At 36.6% G+C, this 23,102-nt stretch overlaps 1 protein-coding gene across 1 annotated transcript in view; it reads left to right on the forward strand.

Moving 5' to 3' along the window:
* Positions 1 to 16,535: 16,535 nt before the first annotated feature.
* Positions 16,536 to 23,102, forward strand: part of LOC122800031 — a 559,475-nt gene continuing 552,908 nt past the window's right edge. The window contains exon 1 of the mRNA XM_044069507.1: positions 16,536 to 16,819. Within this exon, the coding sequence (XP_043925442.1) occupies positions 16,762 to 16,819 (58 nt within the window). The 5' untranslated portion in view covers positions 16,536 to 16,761. The remainder of the gene's footprint in view (positions 16,820 to 23,102) is intronic.

The raw sequence follows: 23,102 nt of genomic DNA on the forward strand, positions 1-23,102 counted from the left end.
GTTGAAATAGACAACAATCTCAGATTTGACATTCACTTATCCGCAACAATAAAAAAGTCCACAAAAAACTAGGAGCCTTACACTGAAATAAACAACTCTTCACCATAGCAGCTAGGATTTCAGTTGCAAATTCACACCTTATCTCCACCCTACTTTATGCCTCTCCAATATATACCAACCTAAGGCAATGCGATCTAAATAAACTCGAGACCTGCAACAACAAAATCGCCAAATTTGCCACCGGGGCATCCTACCACAGTCACCATTGTCTCTCACTTACTGAACTAGGATGGCTAGAACTCCCTCACCTCCTTCAATGGTATCAACTCGCACTCACTCACAAACTAGTAAACCATCGACTAAAGGTCCCATCCCTCCAGAATCTACTCCAACCCTATCTCACCACCAGACCACTATGATCCAGCAACAAAAATCAGTTACAGGTTACTAGAGCCAATGACACTGCTGGAGAAGCACTATTCTCCAGCGCTATAGCCAAATTATGGAACACCCCCCCCCCACAATAACTTCTGTACCATCATGCACCCACTTCAAAGTTTTACTTAAAGCGCACCTAAAAACATGCTAGCTATGCCCTTGTAACTCTCCCCTCTAACTTCTCCCACTGCATCTACCTCTCTTCCACCCCACAAACCTACCTTTGATTACAGCAAGCTCTGATACTTCTATGCCTATCTACTTATTATACGGCAGTAACTTCTTATTGTAACAATTGTTAATATCTGCTATAACTTCGTGGATGGAACAGATGCTAGTTATCTACTGAATGTACTATGTTCTTCATCTGTAACTATGTTTGTAATATTTTAATGGCTAGGATTCTTCATCTGTAACTATGTCTGTAATACTTTAATTGTGGAGCTTTTCTCCCCGGGCCTCCACTGAAAATGGACCTGCATCCAGTCGGACTTTCCCAGTCAACAAATGTAAATAAAATAATAAATAATAATCTAATAAAGTCATCAGATATGTATGTAGCCCCACGATCGCAGATCTGTATGTGTAATCAATTTTGAGGAGGGCTATACCTCTTCAGAGCTTGAAATTCATCATTTTGGTATATGCTAATTTTTATATATCATTTGATAAGAATGAAAACGTTTTTCTTGTTTTTTCTGTTGAACTGATCCAGTGCCTTTTGGGGCCAGTCTGTCAGTGACACCAAAACAGTAAGTTAAAACAGGAAGAGTAAATTAGTTTATAACTTGAACTTTATTCATAGATGTCAAGGCTGTTTTTAGTATTGCTTTTAATCTTCTGAAGTATTCCTCACTGAGTCTTATTTGCATTTGTTCATGTTTTATTGCTGATCCTTCATTTCCCAAATATTTATACAGTCCTTCCTGCTCATGTTCCTTTGTATCACATTCCTGTCCTAGATTGATACTTTTTTGGTACTGCAAATTTCCACCAAAGGTAAATGCAAAATCCTTAAGCAAGGTAGTTTCCTGGGAGCCAAATTGTAACCAAGACCTGGTTTGTTAAGTAAACAGCTTAACAGGTTAAGGGCAAATCAAAACAGCATCAGTGATATAGAATTACCCTGGAATATCCCTCCTTGATTTTTTATCCCTGGGATGATAATTTGCTCTTTGTCATGACTTAATTGCAAAGTGGTTTGCCACTGTTTCGCGGTCAGTGTAATGCAGTTGATCAATGTAGGATGTGTCTTATAGACCTATAAGTACTCCTTTATCCATGAATGTGGAATACTGTCAAATGCTTTTTGTAATCCATCCATTCTATACTTAGATTCTTCTTTTTACAATTCATTGTTATGGCTTTATTTAGCAACATATGTTTCTTTGTTCCATATGACTTTCTTTTGTTATCCCTTTGTTCTGTTACTATGATTGAATTTTCTTCTAACTGCCTATAAACTTGCCATTAATTCCAGTCAGAAGGCAAGTTATTGATCTACAGTTTTTAAGCTTACAAGTTTACTCTTAAGAAAGAGTATAATTTTTCCTGTTGTTATCCATAGTGGTGTCTGTTAGGGATGTGCATATAAGTAGTTCTTATTCAAGGCTGAATCTTTGTATAAAGATGTTATTACTTTTAGCCAGACATTAGGTACTGCATCTGGGCCTAGCCTTTTTCCATTTAAGATGTTTTCTTAATTTTGTTTCAATTTCTCTGGCTGTTACTACTTCACATTTCATATCCCTTCTTCACATTTTATATCCTGTATATCTGAACTCTTACTGTTGCTTTTAAAATGTATATCCATTCAGCATCTTTGTTATGTTCCACTTGGTCTTCATAAATATTTATCTAAAATGTGTCTATTTCTTCTCTTTTTATTTTGTCGGTGCTTCCATTCATTTTGCTTTGTTTCCCAAATCCCTATAAAACTTTTTTTGGGTCATCAATGAATTGCTTATTTTGTATTTTTCCTTTTATATTTGTTTGCATATCTTCTAATATTTTCTGCCTGTACTGATATCTTTAATACAGTATTTGCAAAATCCTGGTCTGTTCCGATACTGTGCATTGCTTCTAACACATCTGTCTTTAAGAATTTTTGTTGATATGTTCCCTCTTCTATACTCTTCTAACAGTGACACTTCTTAATTGCTTTATAGTTTTCTTTATTTGATGCGTTCATTATGGCATTTTTTTTCTTCCCTTCTTTTTCTTTCCCATATTACTTTGTATTTTTGTGGTAAGACTATCCATTATTAGTTCAGCTGCACAGTAATGTATCCTATTCACTTATGTTATATCACATGAATTTCTGTTAATAGTCTTGATTACTGTGTTCATCTGTTTTATCAGACTTATAACATTTTGGGTCTTACTTACTTTCTGTAATCTATTTCTTTCATAGATCTTAATAAGTCTATCCATCTCTGTTAAATCAAGCCGATCTTCCCTTAGATCATTTCCTTCTAAACTGAGGGCACACTCTTTGCTGTCTGTTTCCTGCAGGCATTCTACACAAAGTTCTAGAAAATCTTCCTGTGACATATCCTCTTCAGCTGCATCATGCGTCATCCATTGCTCCTTTGTATTGGAACTTATTGGCCTACCACTCCACAACATTACCTGTGCCAAAGTTGCCATAATTTCCTGCTCCTTTCCTTGCTGTGGAACTGAATTTGTGTACTGATTTCCTACTGAAGAATCCATAGTATCTTCATGTGGCAAATGATCAGATGCTTTCCGTACCACCTGTTTCTCCTTAATTTGGGGACTCAGTTTTCCATCCTGCTGTCACGTTACCTGAGTTGGATTGTCTACTCTAAATCGTTAACTTCACAGATATTCCATAAGTTCAATTTCTATTTCTTTAAATTATCCATTACCAATCCTCATTTCTCACCCCCTTTGTTTTCTTTTTTTCTTTGTATTGTGAACATTTCCATATCTGGATGCCTTTGCTTGTATTTCTCTTCAAATATCTTTGATTCATAGGTTCATAGGCGGTTACTAGGCTAACAGCCATAGAGCCCTTACAAGGCTAGCTATATTATTGACAGTATAAAGTGAGAGATTAAATAACTTGACAGTGTTAATAATTAATTAAACAAACAGCTTAACAGTATAAAGTGAGAGAGGCTCTCTGACTTTATACTGTTAAGCTGTTTGTTTAATTAATTATTAACACTGTCAAACTTGTTTAATTTATTCTGTGATGCTATTGGATATTTTTAAAAATCTACGTATATATAAGAAGGGCTTGTTTTAAGTCATTTTATTCTGAAGAAGTTAATTGATGAAAACGTAAGGAGTGTTCATTGTAGCGTTTTTTATGTGAAGTGCTTGTTTTTGGTTTTCCTTGCTTGGTGTGTATTAAAGACGTGGATACAACTGCTGGACTCGCTGTGCCTGGATTATTTTATTAGTTTGGTGTTTTGGCACAGGGACCACTTTCTGTGTTTATTCTTAAGATGTCTCCTGTTCCAACTGTTTCTTCTTACATTGGGACTTGTTGTTCCATCCTGCTGTGACATGACCTGTGTTTGACTTTCTACACTAAATCCTTCACTTCACAGATATTCCGTAACTTCAGTTTCTATTTGTTTAACTTCTGCCTTACTAATTTTCTATTCTACATTTCCCCCTTTGTGTTCTTAATTTTTTTGTAATGTGAAATGTTTCAAATCTGGGTGACTTTGCCTATAGTTCTCTTCAAATATCTTTGGAGCTGCTTTTTTTGTACTGATTAGTTTTTCTTTCTCCTTTGCATAAATATTGCACAACATCAGATCTCTTTTCTTTCGTATGTCCATATTTGTCTTTTATACATTTCACAAATGTATGGGTTTTGTTCTTTATATTTTTGCACTTCCTCTGTCAATTCTTTTTCTAGGAAGCCCAAAGTTTCTTCATCTGTGTAATACCTTTCATGGATTTGTTGTACTAATGAACATAATTTTTCATTTGAAACTTTTGACAGTTCTTCTTGTGCAAGTATTTTTTTTCTTCTAAGTTCTCTCTCAATCTTTTTGAATATCTTCTATCTGAAAATGATGGGCTTCCTGTGTAATAGTAACAATTCATAGGTTCGCACTAAGCTAATTGCCCTTGTGGACCATTTTAAGCTTAGCTAATTACCCCATGTGAGAATCAAACCCCGCACCTTGTGTCTGCAAGGTAAACATCTTAATCATTCTGCCATCCACCCACCGCTATATTTTTTTCCTTATCCTCAGTAGTCCGTTCTATCACCTTTGTGTTTCTTTTCTGGCCTATCAGTTTTTCTGATTTTTGTGGACTACTACTTCCTTCTATAATAAGGGGAGAATCCTCCCCTGAGCCTGGCTTAACCCCACTGTAGGAATGTTTCCATGGCTTGTGGATTCTACACTGCCATTTTTTCCAGTCCTGGCACCAGTGTGCACACCAAGGTTGGGCACTTTTTTTATCCTGGGATTTGTACACCAAGCTGCCTTTTTTATTTTTACCCTACCTCTCTCCAGGGTATATGCTATATAAAATTCAGTCTGTATATCAGTGTTGTCTTGGTAAGATTTTTGAGAAAACAGGGTCCACCATGTGAATGTACACACCAAGACTTGAGGATAACATCAGTTCCATTAGTTGTCCTTTTCTTTCTGATTTCATCTTCTCTCCATTCAGATCCCTTTAATCTCCCAGCATTAAGATGTGAATGATCTTTGTGCAAGTCCGATGTGATTGTGTTGCTAGCATGTGTGTGTCTATGTGAAATGATTTTTCACATTGTGTAATCCTTCTACAGGTTCAATTGTGCAGGAGAAGGGGAGATTATGCTCACCTCAGTCTGTACTGGTTGAAGTCACTGGAACTGGATCACCAGGGGCTGCTGAGACTGCCTCTCAGCAGGAGGATGATGATGGTTCCCTTGCTGGAGGTGACTTTGAAGGTTCATTGGTGCCCTTTGTGGTCACTTCACAGGATGGGTGGGTGGATGAGGGCTGCCCTTTTGAGAGTGCTTGGAGGGGTCTACCCTGATTGCAGAGGCTGGTGGCAACTAAGGTACAGCATCAGCAGGAAGGGTCTGTATCAGAACATCAAAGTATTAAAACTTTGACTGTTTTGATATCGAACACTATTCAGCGAATGCTAAGAATAGCGAAGCTGCAGAACAGTGAATTCTTTCCTCGGGAAAGAATTTGGTTGGCCATTTCTGTGGCTTTGCTATTCTTAGCGCAGTGGTGGAAACTTAAGGGTTGGGTTCAGGTAAGTGTGCGATTGTTTGTATGTTAGGGTTAGGGGCGGGTTAAGTGAGTTAGGGTTAGGGCGCGGGTTAGGCGTGTCTGCGATAGTGACAGACTTTAGGGTTATGGGCGGTTTAAGTGAGTTAGGGTTAGGGCGTGGGTTAGTGAGTGTGCGACAGTAACGGACCTTAGGGTTAGGGTTAAGGCAAGTGGGTAGATAGTAGTGCATGTTTAGTTTAGTGTAGAGTTAGATGTAGGAATTTAAGTGTATGTGTGTGGTTGCTGTTTGTTTGATGTGCTTGTGTTGTGTGTATGTGTTTCAGAGCAGAAAATTTTCTTCCATGGGAAAAAATTCACTGTTCTGAATGTTCAATATTTTCTTGTTTAGATGTTTTGGGGCCGATGAAATAGCATTCGCTATTTTCATCTTTCGATAACGTGATATAAGCGCAGCAGGAAGACCATCTCAGCAACATAGACTGCCTTCTGCCATCACTTATAAAGTCATGTGACAAATTGCTTTGCCTGTTGGTCAACTGGGGGATCATTATTCCTACAATATAGTTCATCTAGTTGAGTAATGTCTGGTTGTATTGCTTTGGACCTCCCTCCTCCTGTATTCTTCCTTGCCAGGACCCTATCCTCCCTCCCTATCATGTCTTTCCCCATTCTTTGTTCATTGTCCAACCTTATATATACATCAGCACTTTCTTTCTGCATATCTGTGTGTCCAGCCATATTTCTCTTTTGTATGTAAACATCCCTTGTCTGTCTGTGTGTTTTGTTTGTCAACTGTTCTCCCTCTGTTCCATCCACAGCCTTCCCTCACTGCCTTCATCTACCATTGTTTTATGTATGAAGAGGGGTCTTTTCCCTCTGCATTATTAGCCTTCCTTTCCCTCATCTTTCATACCTTGTGTGTTTCTTTCTTTTTTACTGTTCTCAACTTTCCTGCTATTCTGTCTACCCCATTTTATCCCCATTTATATGATGAATAGGGTTGGGATTTTGATGTACACAACTATAGTGGTTTATTTGATGGCACCTATACCGCCTGTCTTGTGCTGGGTGAATGTGACATGCAGCTACATTACATGCATCAGCACGCATTCACTTGGATGTGTTAGACTTCCTTCCTTGTGATGTGTGCCCTGTTGGTCACACACCCTACTCTAACACTGCTCTAACCACTGAGTAGCCTAGTACTGCTTATGCCATTAGCCCTACCCTTCTCTTTATTTATGTGGTCCTTTGGTCAGCTTGTTGACACTGCTCACTGCTTAATATATGTCTTAATAGATGTATGTTTGCTTATCCATCCATCTCCTTGAAAAGTAGCACTGTGCAGGTTCATAGTAAATATCTATGATTAAACTTGACCAAAGTGCAAGAAAACGGAGCGTCAAGTAAACCACAAAAAAACAGTTTTATTTCCAATCCAGGTGTACATAAAAACAGACCAAATAACTCGCAATACACGAAAAGAAACACACATGAATGCCTTCACATAAACCAAGCGTTTTCATCTCTCATAACATAGACCTCATCAGATGACCAATGTATACAATACCACCTATTATTTATATAAAATCTCTTAATTAGTTAATCAGAAAGCTAAAAAGAAGGATCTATGAACACATTTATGAAATATCAGTGGAAAAGGACACTAATGCCCTTTTTAGACACACTAAAGTGTGTCCTGATTCTAAATTCAGTTTTATGGTATTGGAACAAATCAAAAATTATATCAGGGGGGTCCATAGGAGGAAAAGATAGAATTTAGAGAGTTATGGTGGCAAGTAACTCTGGAAGCTGGAAGCCCCCCTGGTTTGAACAACTATATTTCCATCCTTCCACTATTAAAGCTAAGATCTGCTAAGCTTTAGCAAACCTAACTTTGAAAAAATAAAAATTGTCACTAGATGGCATTCTTAACATTTTTTAAAGTATTTATATATGGTTTTATCAATATTTTAATGTGAATTAAATACTTGGATTTTATAAAACATTTTAAATGGGTAATCACATGTATTTATAATAATGGTTTATTTACTACATTTTAAAATCTGTAATATTTAAGGTGATTGAAATTATTATTTAATGTTTTTAAGCGGCAAAACTATTGGTGGTTTTAAATGAAAAGTTAATACTTAATAGGCATTCTAATTAACTAATTAAGAGATTTTGTATAAATAATAGGTGGTATTGTATACATTGGTCATCTGATGAAGTCTATGTTATGAGAGACGAAAACGCTTGGTTTATGTGAAGGCGTTCATGTGTGTTTCTTTTCATGTATTGCGAGTTATTTGGTCCTTTTTTGTGTACACCTGGATCGGAAATAAAACTGTTTTTTGTGGTTTACCCGACGCTCCGTTTTCTTGCACTTTGGTCAAGTTTATTGGTTTTGTTTGTGCAGACTCTTACTTCTTGGATTATAAATATGTATGAATCACAGACATAATATCAGCATATACAGCATGCCAGAATAAATGTTTTAGTATAACAGCTGAACAGAAATGGACATGAAATGCCACTCTGTGTAACATCTGTTGCCAGTGTTCTCAGGCACCATACTTCCCCCACCAGTCCCTGTCCTTTAACCATTCCTCTATCCAGTATATAACTTGTGTGTTAACCCTCTAAGTTCTGAACTTAATAACAATGGCTTCATGTTTGTTATCAACATCACTCATACAGCCCAAATGGAGAAGATCATTTTTCATCATTGTTCTTTGACTCTGAAAAGCTGAAGGTAAAAGGAATAAACATTACTGACATGCTACATTGTTTTCCATGAAAAAAAGTCATGATGTTGGATACCATTCTGCCCTGTGCAGTACAACTAATCTTGCAATTCTAGCGCATTATTTTTCCATAATTTTAGGTATTGAGCACAATGATTCTCTTTGTAGGCCTGTAAAATAAGCATGCCTTCTTTTTCTTTACAGACCATATTCACTATTTTTTTATCCATTTTCTTTCTTAGATAGGCAGAGAGAGACTGAAAATAGATGACTACTGAGTCTTTTGACACTGAGGAGTAAGTGATTTCAATGATCTTAACGAGAACAGTTGTTTACTTTCAAAGGTGGTATTAATATTGTTTATTTCTGGTATTCAACAAGACTGACTGCATCCTTCTGCATATTGGTGACATTTTTCAGTGTTCTGTTAGTCAGAATTTGACCTGTATTGCAAGTTACTAGCTTAGCTGCATGTTGCATGTTCAGTGTCAACAAATTTTCAAAATTATTTGGACATGTATTTTATTTCTACAGCTAGATATTCTAAAACTGCTTATGTCTCTCTTTATTACCTTTTTTTCTTATGTTCTTCACTCATTTTTCCACCACTGATGAAATGCTGATATAACAGATGTTTCCTGTCATTTGTTAGTGATAACTAGCAATCTAGAGGTTACGATTATTTTATTTTCTTTCATCTGTTTTACCTTGGAACAGTTCTCCTGGCAGTGTCAGCATTTAGCTTATTTGAAACATTCCATGTTAAGACTATGTTGGTTTGTATAAACAAATCTAGGACTGTAGTTTTGATAAGCAGCTGTTAGTGAAACAGTTGTAGTGATATATTCTTATTGTTATTGAGCTATATATATCATTCCTCATATTCTGCTTTCATTTACAAACACACACACACACACTCACCTATATCTGTCTGTCTATATATATGTATGTATATTGTATATATATGTGTGTGTGCGCGCGCATATATGTATGTATATATGTGTGTGCCTATATATATATATATATATATATATATATATATATATATATATATATATATTTATATATATATATGTGTGTGTGTGTGTGTGTGTGTGTGTATATATATATATATATATATATTTTTTTATTTATTTATTTATTTTACATTTGTTGACCGGGATGGTCCGACTGGATACATGTCCATTTTCAGCGGAGGCCCGGGGAGAAAAGCTCCACAGAGAAATATTGAGCTATATATATCATTCCTCATATTATATATATATAAATAAAATATAGTATAATACATATGTCACATATGACATGAATTAGAACCCCTATATACTCCATTTATTATTTTTCCACTGGTGTTATTTGAATTAATTAAACTGATAAAACTACAAACTATAAACTAAAACATAATTGGCTATACAAGTAACATTTAAGTACAATAAAGACAAATGTTATCCATTCAGCAAATCATTAAAACCAAGCTTTTATTTTCCCAAAACAAATACAACTTTAAAAAATAAGTGCCTTTGTTCCTTTCATTGAGAAACTTCATCAGATAAAGCATAATACACCGTTCCACTTTTAAATACGACAGTTACCGCATTCACGAACAGCTGTCACATGCCCACAAAATAGCCAATAAGAACATCCAAAAACATCAAAAGGATCATCCCCTCCTTAAAAGGAACCCATTTCATCAAACAACATCTTTTGAGCTTAGATAAAAGTTATATTAACCTAACAATTCTTTGTAAATGTGTACACAAAATCACCTATCTAATGCTTTTAATTTTAAAACACTAGACATAGAAACTTGATCATTGAGACACGGCTAGGATGCTTCATTTAAATGTGACTGCCACAACAGTTCATGTTGTTGAAGCAGCAACCCCCCCTTTCATTCATAACCAAAACTACCAGTATAATAAACTACTTGAAATTATGCCCTTTTTGTTCTGAACAATATCTGTCCAAAGCATTTGTGTTCTTCCTTGTTTAATATCTCTTAAATGCCTGTACATATGGCTCTTTAATTTTCTATTGGTTTTACCAATATAAAAACAAGAACACGAAGTACATAAAGCACAGTACACCACCTTTTGACTACTACACAAATATTTTGCATGCAGGGTAATCTTCACATTATTAATATTAATTTCTTTTGTTTCAAGAATATATTTATAGTATGGGCAAAAAACACATTTTTTCATAGACTCTACCTCATACAAACCCATTTTGTGCTCAAATATGTCACTGAAATTCTTCCCTTTTCTGTAAACAATAATAGGTTTCCCCCTATAAAATTCCTAATTTCTCATTCATTCTTCAGAATTTCCCAGTTCTTCATTAAGACATTTTTAACAGCACTACTATTTTCACAGAAGGTTGTAATGAGAGCACTTTTAACATTCATATTATTATTATTAAAATGAATTTCATCCCTCTTACCATCATCAGTTGATGTTACATTCACTAGTTTCTCATTTACTGCAATCTGCTCTCCTACAAGGGAATCCATCAACCCAACCAATCTTTCATTGTTCAAAATTGGTTTGAAATATTCCCTTTCCCTTTTGTTAATTACCTCTATCATAATTTCACTGACCAATCCAAGGGGGTAACCTCTTTTTAAAACATATTTTTATAATGTCACATTCATCTAAAAAAGATTCAGATGTGCTCACCATCCTTGCTGCCCTTACAATTTGACCTTTTAGGACAGCTTTCTTCTGTTTAAAGGAGTGAGCATTTGTATAATGAAGGAAGCTGCTAGAATACATTTCCTTCCTAAATGTGTCAGAAATATATCTATTATTAATCTCATCTTTTCTCAATAACATGTCCAGATATGAAATTTGATTCTGACCTGTCATATACATAAAATATAGAAAGGATGTAGTATTGTTAATGTAATCAATAAAGGGTTCGATGTCTTCCATGGGTCCCTTCCAAAGGATGAATATGTCATCCAAAAAATGCATATAGATGTGGCAATTAATGTAAAAGGGTGAATTAAATAAATGTTTTTCTCCCATTGGAGCATAATGATGTTAGCATATACACCTCCACATGATGACTCCATAGCCACTTCTTTCTAAAGAAAATATTCCCCTTCAAACAACATAAAATTATTTTTTAACATGATGTCTGTCAGTTGTATAAACATATTTACTTGCACCTGGGGGATATTTTTATCCAAAAGATATTTCCAAAACCATTGAAACCCTGTGTCATGGGGAATAACGGCATGAAGATCTTTTATATCAGTGGTTAAGAAAACTGTATCTTCACTAAAGGGCATGTTGTTAATTTTACTCAAAAATTCCTAATAATCTTTATAGATGTTTGTTTCATTTTGAAGGAACCCTTTCAATTTATTATCAATAGATTTTGCTATAGGTTGGGTCATTGAACCCCTTGTGTCTACTATAGGAGGTATTGGTAATTGCGTAATGTCCTTATATAATTTGGGCAATACAAATATGACTGGGGTCAGGGGGCGGGGTACGGTTAAAATGATACTCATCAATGGTAATTAAAACATCTGTAAATAAATCCTCCAAATCACCCTTAATATGTCTATAGGCCTCATTTAGTTTATTAAGAGATGTTAGTTCATACGTTCCACTATTCAGTATTTCCCTGATTTTCCTAGAGTAATTGACCCTATTTATGATAGCAAGCCCGCCCCCTTATTGGGTTTCATAATTCTAATCTCTTTATCTTTTTTAAGTTTTTCCAACAATAAAATTTCACCTTTTTCCAAGTTATTCTTATTCAAATGTTTCATCTTATCAAGGCTACGAATGTCTAATTCACATAACTTTTCAAATACCCTTAGTGTTGAATGTATCAGGGGGTTAAAGGTACCAGAAATATACAGAGGATTCATAGTGGTGTTTACGCCTTGAAACATTAAATTCAGATTTAATTTCCTCATGTATTGTTTTAACTCAGTCAACAAATTTGCTGCATTAATAGGCTTATTTGGAATAAAGGTTAAGCCTTTTGCAAACAGGTCACAACAATTCATATCTATAGCCATAAAATAATAGCTATATACTTTAAAGTATTTTTCTCTGTTACAATGGTTCATGGTGGCAATTAAAACAAACCAGTGTTTGTTTCCATCACTGCTGCCAGGTTTGGTTCATTCTGTTTCTGGATCTCCCCCTCTGGTTCCCTCTCCAGGTGTTGTATCTTCTTCTCTGAGGAGGGTCCAGCATTTTGCTGGTTGTTCCACTGGTTCATTTGATCCCTGTTCTTGTTTTTCAGACACTCCAAGCAGCTGAGCTCTGGGAATTCCTCCCAGTCTAAAAACCACCATTATTGAAATCTGAATTGTTATTACACCTGCTGTTTTCATTGGAGGTGTCGAAATCAGAGACCCCAGATTGAGTCACAAAGTGCTTACCCCACCCCTGTGATGGTAGGTAACAGGAATATGCGTTATTGTCATTATAATCCTGTTTGTTTCTCTTTAGTTTTTTGATCTTCCAGTTCTTAATACTTATTAAATGCTCTTCAGTGTTTTTGAATATGCAAACATATTCAGATTTATTGTTCAAATACTGAGGATCTTGTATGATTACCATATCCAGTTGTGTTACCTTCCTACTGAGAGACTCAGTGATTTTTTTTTTATTATGTGTTATTACCATCTGCATATATTCAATACCATGCTTGTTAAAAGGTTCCAACAGTTCTTTATGAAAAGGTGAATCGGCGATTAAACCTATAGGGAATTGCCACATCCAAAGGCCTTTGTGAACAATATTAAGCCTAATACACTCTAGAAAAATATGCATTATCCATTTGTAATTTCTTAAGTTTTAATAACTTATGGTCCAACTCCGTTAGTTTTCCATCAAAACTATTGCTACCACAGATTGATTTTCTAGAAAGACCCCTGCATGTAGCCAGTCATTTAAAATTGGTGGACTGGGACCAATTCTATCATTATGAATGTTGGTTGGCAAGAGAGGTGGTGTATTACTGACCTGATCAGGTCCAAATGATAAAGTTCCACTCAAGTATTGATGTACTCCCGATGTTAGGGAATTCCTTCCATGTTGTGCACATGGGATATCATTGTCTTGTTGAGTCCCATTAATCAATTCATCAGTATGTGGCGTATGGTTGTGAGGTAGCTGTTCGATGTGGTCCAGCCTCTGAGTTAGTTGTTGTATTAACAGGGTTAAGTTACCCAGAGACTGTTGCAAATCTTGTGTAGAATTACTTTGAGAAATGGTTATTGAAGAGCCGGTCGCCATGTTCACAAATACCAAACGACAAACCAAACCGATAAAACTACAAACTATAAACCAAAACAAAAATGTGTTTTTTGCTCATACTATAAATCTATTCTTGAAACAAAATATGTTAATATCAGTAATGTGAAGATTACCCTGTATGCAAAATATTTGTGTAATAGTGAAAGGCTGGTGTACTGTGGTTTAGGTACTTCATGTTCTTGTTTTTATATCGGTAATATTGATAGAAAATTAAAGAACCATATATATGAGCATTTAAGAGATATTAAACAAAGGAAGAAAAACAAATGCTTTGGCCAGACATTGTTCTGAACAACCAGGGCATAATTTCAAGTTTATTATATTGGAAGCTTTAGCTATGAATGAAAGGGGCGGGGTGTGTGTGGTCATTGCTGCCTGAACAACGTGAACTAGTATGGCAGTTATGTTTAAATGCAACATCCTGGCTGGGTCTTAATGACCAAGTTTCTTTGTCTAGTGTTTTAAAATTAAAAGCATTAGATAGGTGATTTTGTGTACACATTTATAAAGAATTGTTATATTAATTTAATTTTTTATCTAAGCTCAAAAGATGTTTGATGAAACAGGTTCCTTTTAAGGAAGAGATGATCCTTTTGATGTTTTTGAATGTTTTGATTGGCTGTTTTGTGGGTATATGACAGCTGTTCGTGAATTCAGGAAATATTGTATTTAAAATTGGAATGGTGTATTATGTTTTATCTGATGAAGTTTCTCAATGTAAGGAACACACGTGCTTATTTTTTAATGTTTTGTTTTGGGAAAATAAAAGTTTGGTTTTAACATTTTGCTGAAGGATAACATTTGTCTTTATTGTACTTGAATTTTACCGATATAGCCAAGTTCGTTTTGGCTGCTTATTTGAATTGTTTCCTATTTATTTCACAGGCCTATAGTAATTACATTATTTGTTATGCACTCATTTTGGCTGTATGTATTTTCCAGTGATTTATGAATAGACTTGTCTTGTGTGTATTGTTTTACTTAAGTTCTGAGCTGATTTTTATTTTTTTTTTATCTTATGATTAAGATACAAATACCTGACTGTTATCTTTATGTGTCTAGAACCTCTGTCAAAAACTGTCTTGCATTCATGAGTCTAAGTGATGCCTGAAGATCAGAAGTGTGGAAGTGGACCTAATATTTCTAGGCAGTGAATCCTATAACCTCATAAAGCTAATGGGAAAGAACATGCTCCTAGTTAAAGAAGAAAAAAAACATAGTTGAATCTACCTGTGGTCCTCTGTTCCTTATCATTTTATTAGGATCATTGGCCTCAAGGTGTTGTAAATATAGAGTGTAACCCTAATTAGCCTTAAAGGAGCGCATAAACCACCCTTAAAAATCATGAGCAAGGCACAGTTTCAAGATTTTATTATTTAAGATTGCCGTGGTGGTACGGCAGTAGCATTGTTACCTCACAGCAAGAGATTCTCCCATTCGATTCTCGTCTAGGCTTGGGAGTGCCTTCTGCGTGGAGTCTGTATGTCCTCCCCGCAGTTGGGTAGCATTAGAAAGACATGCGTGTGTAAATGGGTGTGCCTTCGTCGAAGGTTGAGTGTCGAGCTGGCACCTCGGCGTTTCGTAAAAATCTACTGCCAATCATTAGCGGACCGGAGTTCCACTGTGGCGACCCCTTAAAGCCGAAAGACAAACAACACTCATAAGTATGAACAGTTATGTGTAACTTACTTGGGTTATAAACTAACTTTACTTTGTAGTACATCAGAGAATTCCTGTTTTATTCTGAGATACAATGGTCACAGAGTTAGTTTATATAAGTAGCAGCTATGTTGGAGCTAGTACAAAGGAGTAAAGTGTTCCCATAAAATAATCTTGTATAATGATCTCATACTTTTACAGTGAATTTTGAGTTTTACTGTTTTATTTAGAGGTCACATATGGGTTGAGGTAGCAATACTGAGAACATTCTGGATCTAAAGGGTTATAAATTGCAAGGTAAATTAAATACTTGCTCACTTCGTGGGGTGAATGAAATGGTTTATTTTAAAATCTGTTTTAAAGACCAGACCATTGAGGTACTAATTTAAAAGAATAAGTTTGACTGGTTGTTTTACGTCATGTGTCTTGGATGTTGAGTTTTTTTTTAATTCAGCCTTTATACCTTTATATACGGTCTGAAGAAGCCCATTTTAGTCTGAACACATTCCCTGTATTTAATTTATTATTGTTGTTTTAGCTTGCCATGTACTTTTGAGCTTCAGTTTTTTATTCTCTCAGACAGTAGTACTTCCCTCCACTGTTTATTTTTTTTTTTTTTTGCAATTATGCTTGATTCAATTTTCTACTAAACTTGGCCAATTTTATTTCACATAATGCTTAAAAATGAACACAGTTGCTCAAAGTATTCACTAAGTTTCTTTAAACTACTACTACTACAAATAATAATGATTTTGTAACCCTACTAAAACTGCATATTATACTTATCTCTAAATGTTTCTATTGTTCCTAATGTATTTGTACTCTGCTTTCTGGAGCTTTTCTTCCCGGGCCTCTAGTGAAAATGGACTTATATCCAGTTGGACTTTCTCGTTAAACAAATGTAAAATAAATAATAAACAAATCAATATATTAGCAGAACAAAAATGTGACAGGTGTACTTTCTGAAAAGTTGCATTTTTATATGAAAATGTTTCTTTAATGAGTTTCTTTTATCCATAGTGGTTACAAACAGTTGTAAATCAGTGTCTGTCAAAAGTTTGAAGTTTAGAAATATTGCTTAATGTCTTTGTCATTTACATTTCCTGTACTGTGCTGGCTAATGCAAAATTTCTAGAAGCGGAAATGCTTGTTCCCTATTTCCTGCTTTCAGTCTACATCAAAAACAGTATCTTGAAAGCAGATGCAAAGACTGACTTTTATTTGGTAAGTCTGTTTGAGATACACGATACAACTTATGGCTATACAGTTCCTCCTCATTATAAACAGACACCGCCACATGTATCGCTAAGAGTGTTATTACTTTCAGACTTCTAGAGGTTAGTTGGATCTATATAAGAAATTAAAGACTGAAACTCAACACTATCAAGTAGTCAGCTGAAGAAAATGCTTCTGAAGGTGGCACTTTGTTTGCTTTGGGGGATCACTATACTTTCAGTTTGTGGTGAGCATTCATTTACATTTTCTCAATATTTATATGGTATACTATAAGTACAATTATTGTAAGGTAGTATCTGTAATAATTTCAGTTACGGATGTAGTTTGACAGCAGGACAAAAAATTAAATATATATATATATATATATATATATATATATATATATATATATTTGTTAGCTACTTGTTCTGGAGTTTCTACATATGACTATTGAAAACATTATATTTTGGGACCACAAAGGGTAATGCATGCAGAGAAGATAAAATATTAATGACAGTGTAACAAACACATCATTTTAGTAGCATGTCAAATGTTGTAGCCAACTATTTAAGCTAGTAATTGGATCACATCAGACTAGAAAGGGACTGCTTGTGTGAATCTATTTAGTTATACTAGCTCAAGTGACAGCATATATCATATTCAGAAAGGCTATAAGTTACTTTAAAAAGGGATTTATTTTTTTGCTTATTTCTTTATTTTACTGCCCTCTGATTATTCATTAATTTGCGTTTACAATAGACTGTATAACCCGTTGCTTCTTTTCATTTCCTGCTGGCTTATATCAGTGATGGATTTAGGCTTTAGTGCAGGGGTGTGCCCCATTAGCTGAGCTATGGTACATACTGGGCATCCAAGAAAAAGAGTGTCCATCATGGTTTAAAATTTGAAAATGTACCACCAAAAAGGAAGCACTTTCTAAATTTTGTACTGCTTTGGTGATGCATTTTCCAATTTCAAACCATGATGAGATGCAAAAGTATTTTATTTCATCAGTCACAATCATGATTGGAGATGAAACTGGAAGAACCAGGTCAGCTGATCATTCATTGACCCTGTGTGGCTCCTCCACTTTCCCATCATGGTTAAGAAAGCACACTTGACATGGGAAAATGAGAGGACTGTCTTGTTAAGAAATGAAGATTAAGAAAAAAAAACTTTAGCACAGATTTCAGGGCTTGTATAAGCAGCCTGACCCGAGTCTATTATTCCCACTGATTTGGCAATTGAACAGCAGCATCTGGTGAGATTGGGAAGCAAGTTTGTGTAATCGTAGCATGCTGTGAAATTTGGGCAGTTTATGGCTGAATACAAGCTGAATACCAAGGAAAACCAGAAATGTTTTATTTTAGAGGGAGGTACAGTGCTCCCAAATAAGCAGTGCAAGTCCTAGTTTAAGTAATTATAAACTAAACTCAGAAGCTGTTGAATTTGCATGTTGGCAGACATATGTACTCTACATGAATGTTCATAGGTTCATAGGTGTGTATTAGGCTAATGGCTCTGGAGCCTTTACAAGCCTAGCCCATAGGATTACCCTGGCATCATGCCACCTGACCTTAGTTCCCAGTACCTCTGTCGAGTAGAGTCACTGGAGTGATCCCTGAGGTTAATTTTCTGTTTCCCACCACTCATCAAGATTTCTGTTGAAGAGGGTCAGTGAGGTGCTCTGTTTGACATGTATGGGAAGTCTATTCCATAGCATGGGCAGTCTCTGGGTTATGAACCTGTCCCTCCAGCTTGTTCTGTTGATTGTGGTAATGAGGTTGAGGTCTCTGGAGCATGTGGTGTGGAAGGATTGGGCTTTCTTTAGATGTAGCATTTCTAACAGAGCTGGGTCAGACATGGCTTTGTAAGTCAAGCAGAGATTGCCTCTAAGTAGGTGATATAAGGCAGAGAACAGTTGCAGTTTTTTGAGTCTGTCTATATAGGGCAAGTGTTTAAGGCCTAGGATCTTCTTTGTGAGGTACTTTTGCAGCCTCTCCAATTGTTGCAGGTGTCTAGTGAGATACATGCCAAATGGGGCATTGTACTTGATGATTGGCCTAATGAGGGAAGGGTAGTGAGAGACAATGGATCTCTTTCTTCCTGGATGCAAAACCCTTGGTGATGAAATGTGCCACATAGAAGGACTTTCTGATCACAGTGGCAATGTGGTGGTCAGAAGAAAGGTTGCTGTCAACATGTGTTCCCAGATCTCTTATAACACCTTCTGTGTTCAGTGGACTACCACTAATGTGGTAATTCATGGGAACCAAGTTTTTCCCAAAGGGGATGAAAACACATTTTTTGGCATTGAGCTTAAGGCCATGGTTCTGACACCAGTCGTTGTTCTCAGTGAGGCCTTTCTGTAGAATGTCAACATCCCTTGGGGAGTTAATAATAGCTCTCAACTTGCAATTGTCTGTGAACTTTGTCAGCCAGAGTCCCTTCGTGTTGGTCTGGACTTCAGAGAAGTAGATAACAAACAGGAGAGGACCTGGGACCGAATCCTGTGGGACTCCACTCGTGACTGGTCATCAGTCTGACTTGGAGTCAGGTACTTTCACACTGTGGGTTCTATCTATGAGCCAGTTTGCAACCCACCTAGTGATATAGGGCTTGATGCCTAGCTTAGTGAGTTTTTTTATGATTCCTGAGTGGGTAATGGTATCAAAGGCCTTGGCCAAATCAAGGTAGGCTATATGAACCACCTTGCCTTCATCCACAGCTCTGGTGACTGACTCATAGAAGTCAACCAGTTTGAGCAGGCATGCTCTACCTTCCCAAAACCAAACTGTGTGGGTTCCAGAGTTTGGAGATTCCCTATATCCTTGTTTATTAGGTCCATAATGATGCGTTCCATAGCTTCGCATATCAGACTTGTCAGGCTAATGGGGCGATAGTTCCCAGGGTCTGTAGTCACTCCTCCTTTGTGGAGACGGATGACTGCATACATTTTTATTGGAGTAGGGGCACTGCTACCAAGAAGATAGTAACTTTTGTACAGTTGTTTGTAAATTTAAACATTTACATATGTCTTCCTCAAAGCAGAGGTAGCACTTTGTGTGCTGCTGACTTTTAATTTAGATTTCACTGTTAAGTGTTTAGTGAGGGGGTGCAACAACACTAAAACACAAAGTAAAATTGTTTATATTTTGTCCCATTTTCACTTACTGAACTGCCCTGTTCTTTTTGTTGTCTTTTGTAAATGCTAGGGGGAGGGAGGGTGTGTAAAAGTTGTAGTCACACTTACATAAATACTAAAAATGCCAATTATTTCAACAATGCAACAGCTAAATGTAAGCTATCAGAAGAAGTTAGAATGATAATAATGCAATTTGACTTCTAACCTGAGTGTAGGACCTGCCAGGAATGGTTTCTTCTGCATAAATAATGATGTTCCAGCCATGCTTTCCCCAATCTGTCATCTTCACGGACTATGTAGTTAAGGTTAAACGGAATGGATTGTTTTGTGTATAAGAGCAATGCTGGAAAGAAAATGATGACATTCAGCAGTAAAGCTACTTTTCTACTGCTTTGGTTTTTAGAGCTGTTCTCTCAGTGCGTTTTATATTACCTCCATTTTCTTTTCACCATTTCTATCTCCTCGTTTATGTCTGTCTTTTATGACAGTTTCATAACAGAAAGAAGGAGGTGGCTTTTTTTACCACCTCAAAAAAAAAATTTAAACTTAAGATAAAGTTATAGCAAACCTTGCCAAATGCAGTATACTGCAGAAAGTGTGACTTGTTTCAATTATACTTACAGGCTACCTCAGTAAATGGTCTACTCTGGGAAGGACAGTCACAGAAAACAGACTGCAGCTTCTGCCCACTGTGTATTATGTAAATGTATCTCCTTTTGAATGCTGTGCTTCTACATTGGTTTGTTTATAAGTTGCATTATTCTGGTTACCCATTTGCTTTATCAGCTTATTTGTGCTGTTTACTGGGTATTTAAGATAGCTATATAGGCTGCAGTGGTGCAGCGGTTAGCATTGTTGCCTCACATCCAAGAGGTTCTCCTGTTCATTTCTCGGCTGGAGCGTGTTCTGTGCAGAGTCTGCATGTCCTTGCAGTCAAATGAGTTTTAAAACCTGCAGAGAGAGAGAGAGAGAGAGAGAGAGTGTGTGTGTGTGTGTGTGTGTGTGTGTGTGTGTGTGTGTGTGTGTGTGTGTGTGTGTGTGTGTGTGTGTGTGTGTGTGCCTTCTGTGAAGGTTGGGCACTGGACTGGCAACTCAACACTGTAAAAACTCCACTACCAATCAATCTGCGGACCGGTGATCCACTGTGGTGACCCTTACTGGGAGAAGCCGAAAAACATTGCTATACTCCTTGGGTCTGTTCTGGAAATGCCCTCTTGCTTATTACTTTTTTTTTTTTTTTTTGGTAAAAGTTTCACTCCTACTTTTATAAATGTGTGTGCTTATGCAGTACTGAGGTGCTGTTCACTGCTTTTCTTCTTGCAGCTCAGAAAAGCCGTAATTAATTAGTTAATTAATTAATTACTTAATTCATGAGGCGCATCATGTGAAATGACGTAGTGTTAGGAAAATGCACTGCCATTAACCATTTAGAATATAATATACTAAAGATATCATTAGTTATGAAGATGTGAAACATTTTTATATATTTATAATATTTCCCAAAAGAAGTAACATACAAATTGTTCACCCTATGACCTGAACGGTTAAGTGATGTTGTTTTGAAGGTTCTACGATCAGTAATAAAACTGTGTTGTAATTCTGGTGAACAGTGCTTATGTGATCTGAATTGCATTTTATTTGATAAGTCATTCCCCTTTCAGTCTGGCCCTGGAGAATTTAAGCGGGGTGGCACAGATGCCATAGTTGAACAATTTTAAACCAAGGTATCATTTAGCTGAACCCTGATATGATTTAATCAACTTCTTACTGGGATGCTGTCTGGTAACTGTTTGTGGTGAGTAGCGAATGCTTCTGTCACTCACAGATATGGTATTTCAGTTTGACATGCTGAAAATATTTTTCCGTTTTCCTGGTATTTCTTTTTGTCATACCACTAGAAATGTTTGAGTTTATTTGACATTTTTTCTCTCTCTGTTAAGGTCTGTGCAACTGACTATCATCTTCCTGTGGGCCTCTGCTCATCCACTGAACCCTCCAGGCTCCCGTTCCTCCTGCAGACTAATTGTAATCCATGTTCAGTGTCAGTGATGAGATCGAGGCACCTGAGGTGCATCATAGTGATGATGACGAGTGTTTTTCCATGCTTACCTTCTCCTCTTAAATGCACTTATAATGCCCAGGGCTGGACGTGTAGTGGTTCATCTTAGTTTTATTTAATTTGCTGTTTGCTTTACACAGATATATTCTCAAATATTCTCAGAGATATGACAGATAACTATTTCTTTTTGAAGTTACCTTTTGGTTACTTTGGATGGTTTGGATTGCCATTTGATTTGGTCATTTGGGTGGTGATAGGTGTTTATTTTTCTCCTTTTGATATACATTAACTATTGCTGACAGCCTGGGATACTTTACCTGTTGTTGACAGCACAGGCAGTAACTGCTTTAGAGTGCCATGTAGCTACAAAAAACACTTCCTGTTACTTAAAACACTTAACAAATCCTGTTAAGCTTGAAATGTTGCTCTTTATCTGACGTTTTGAGGCCGTTGGTGTTGTGGTCACTTTAGTCAAATCTTAAGATTTGTTGCACAGTTAGTGAGTAAAAAATTATGGAGTTGGTTTTCAAAGGGTAAAAGGTGGAGTTCTGGTCAGTGGCTGAAATGCTGAAGTTGTGCTGACTGGTTCTTGTTAGTTCTTTCAGCTCACTAGGTTCATAGGTTCATAGGTTCATACTAGGCTATCTGCCCTGGGGCAATTATAAGCCTAGCCCGATTCTGTATGGCTTACGCCACCCCTTGATTTGAGTATACTGTGCCCTTTTTTAAGGTTTAGTTTACTGTGCCTCTGTCTAATAGTGACACGGGAGTAATCCCTGGGACAAACCTACGATCCCCCATCCACTTATCGAGATTCTTCTTGAAGAGATTCAGTGAGGTGCTCTGCCTCACATGAACTGGAATTCTATTCCAGAGCGAAGGAAGCCTCTGGGTTATGAACCTGTCCCTCCAGCAAGTTCTATTTATTTCTGTGCTGAGGTTCAAGTCCCTCGAGCGTGTGGCTCTAAGGGATTTAGATTTACTGAGGTGGAGCATGTCCATTAATTCTGGATTTGACATAGCTTTGTATGTCAGGCATAGATCGCCTCAAGTAGGCGGTATGCAACTGAGTAGAGCTGGAGTTTTTAACCGAGCAGTATATGGCATCTGTTTGAGACCCTTGATCCTCTTGGTGAGATACTTTTGGGGTCTTTCTAATTGCTGCAGGTGTCGGGTAAGGTACATCCCAAAGGGGCATTGTATTCTATGATGGGCCTGATGAGGGATGAATAAAGGCACGATTACCTCTCTTGATCTAGATGTGAAACCCTTCGTGATGAGGTGGGCTATGTAGAAGGTCTTTCTAACCACTTTGGCAATGTGGTT

Source organism: Protopterus annectens, chromosome 4.part0 (assembly GCF_019279795.1).
Source record: "Protopterus annectens isolate FY-2018-M chromosome 4.part0, PAN1.0, whole genome shotgun sequence".
Classification (NCBI taxonomy): Eukaryota; Metazoa; Chordata; order Ceratodontiformes; family Protopteridae; genus Protopterus; species Protopterus annectens.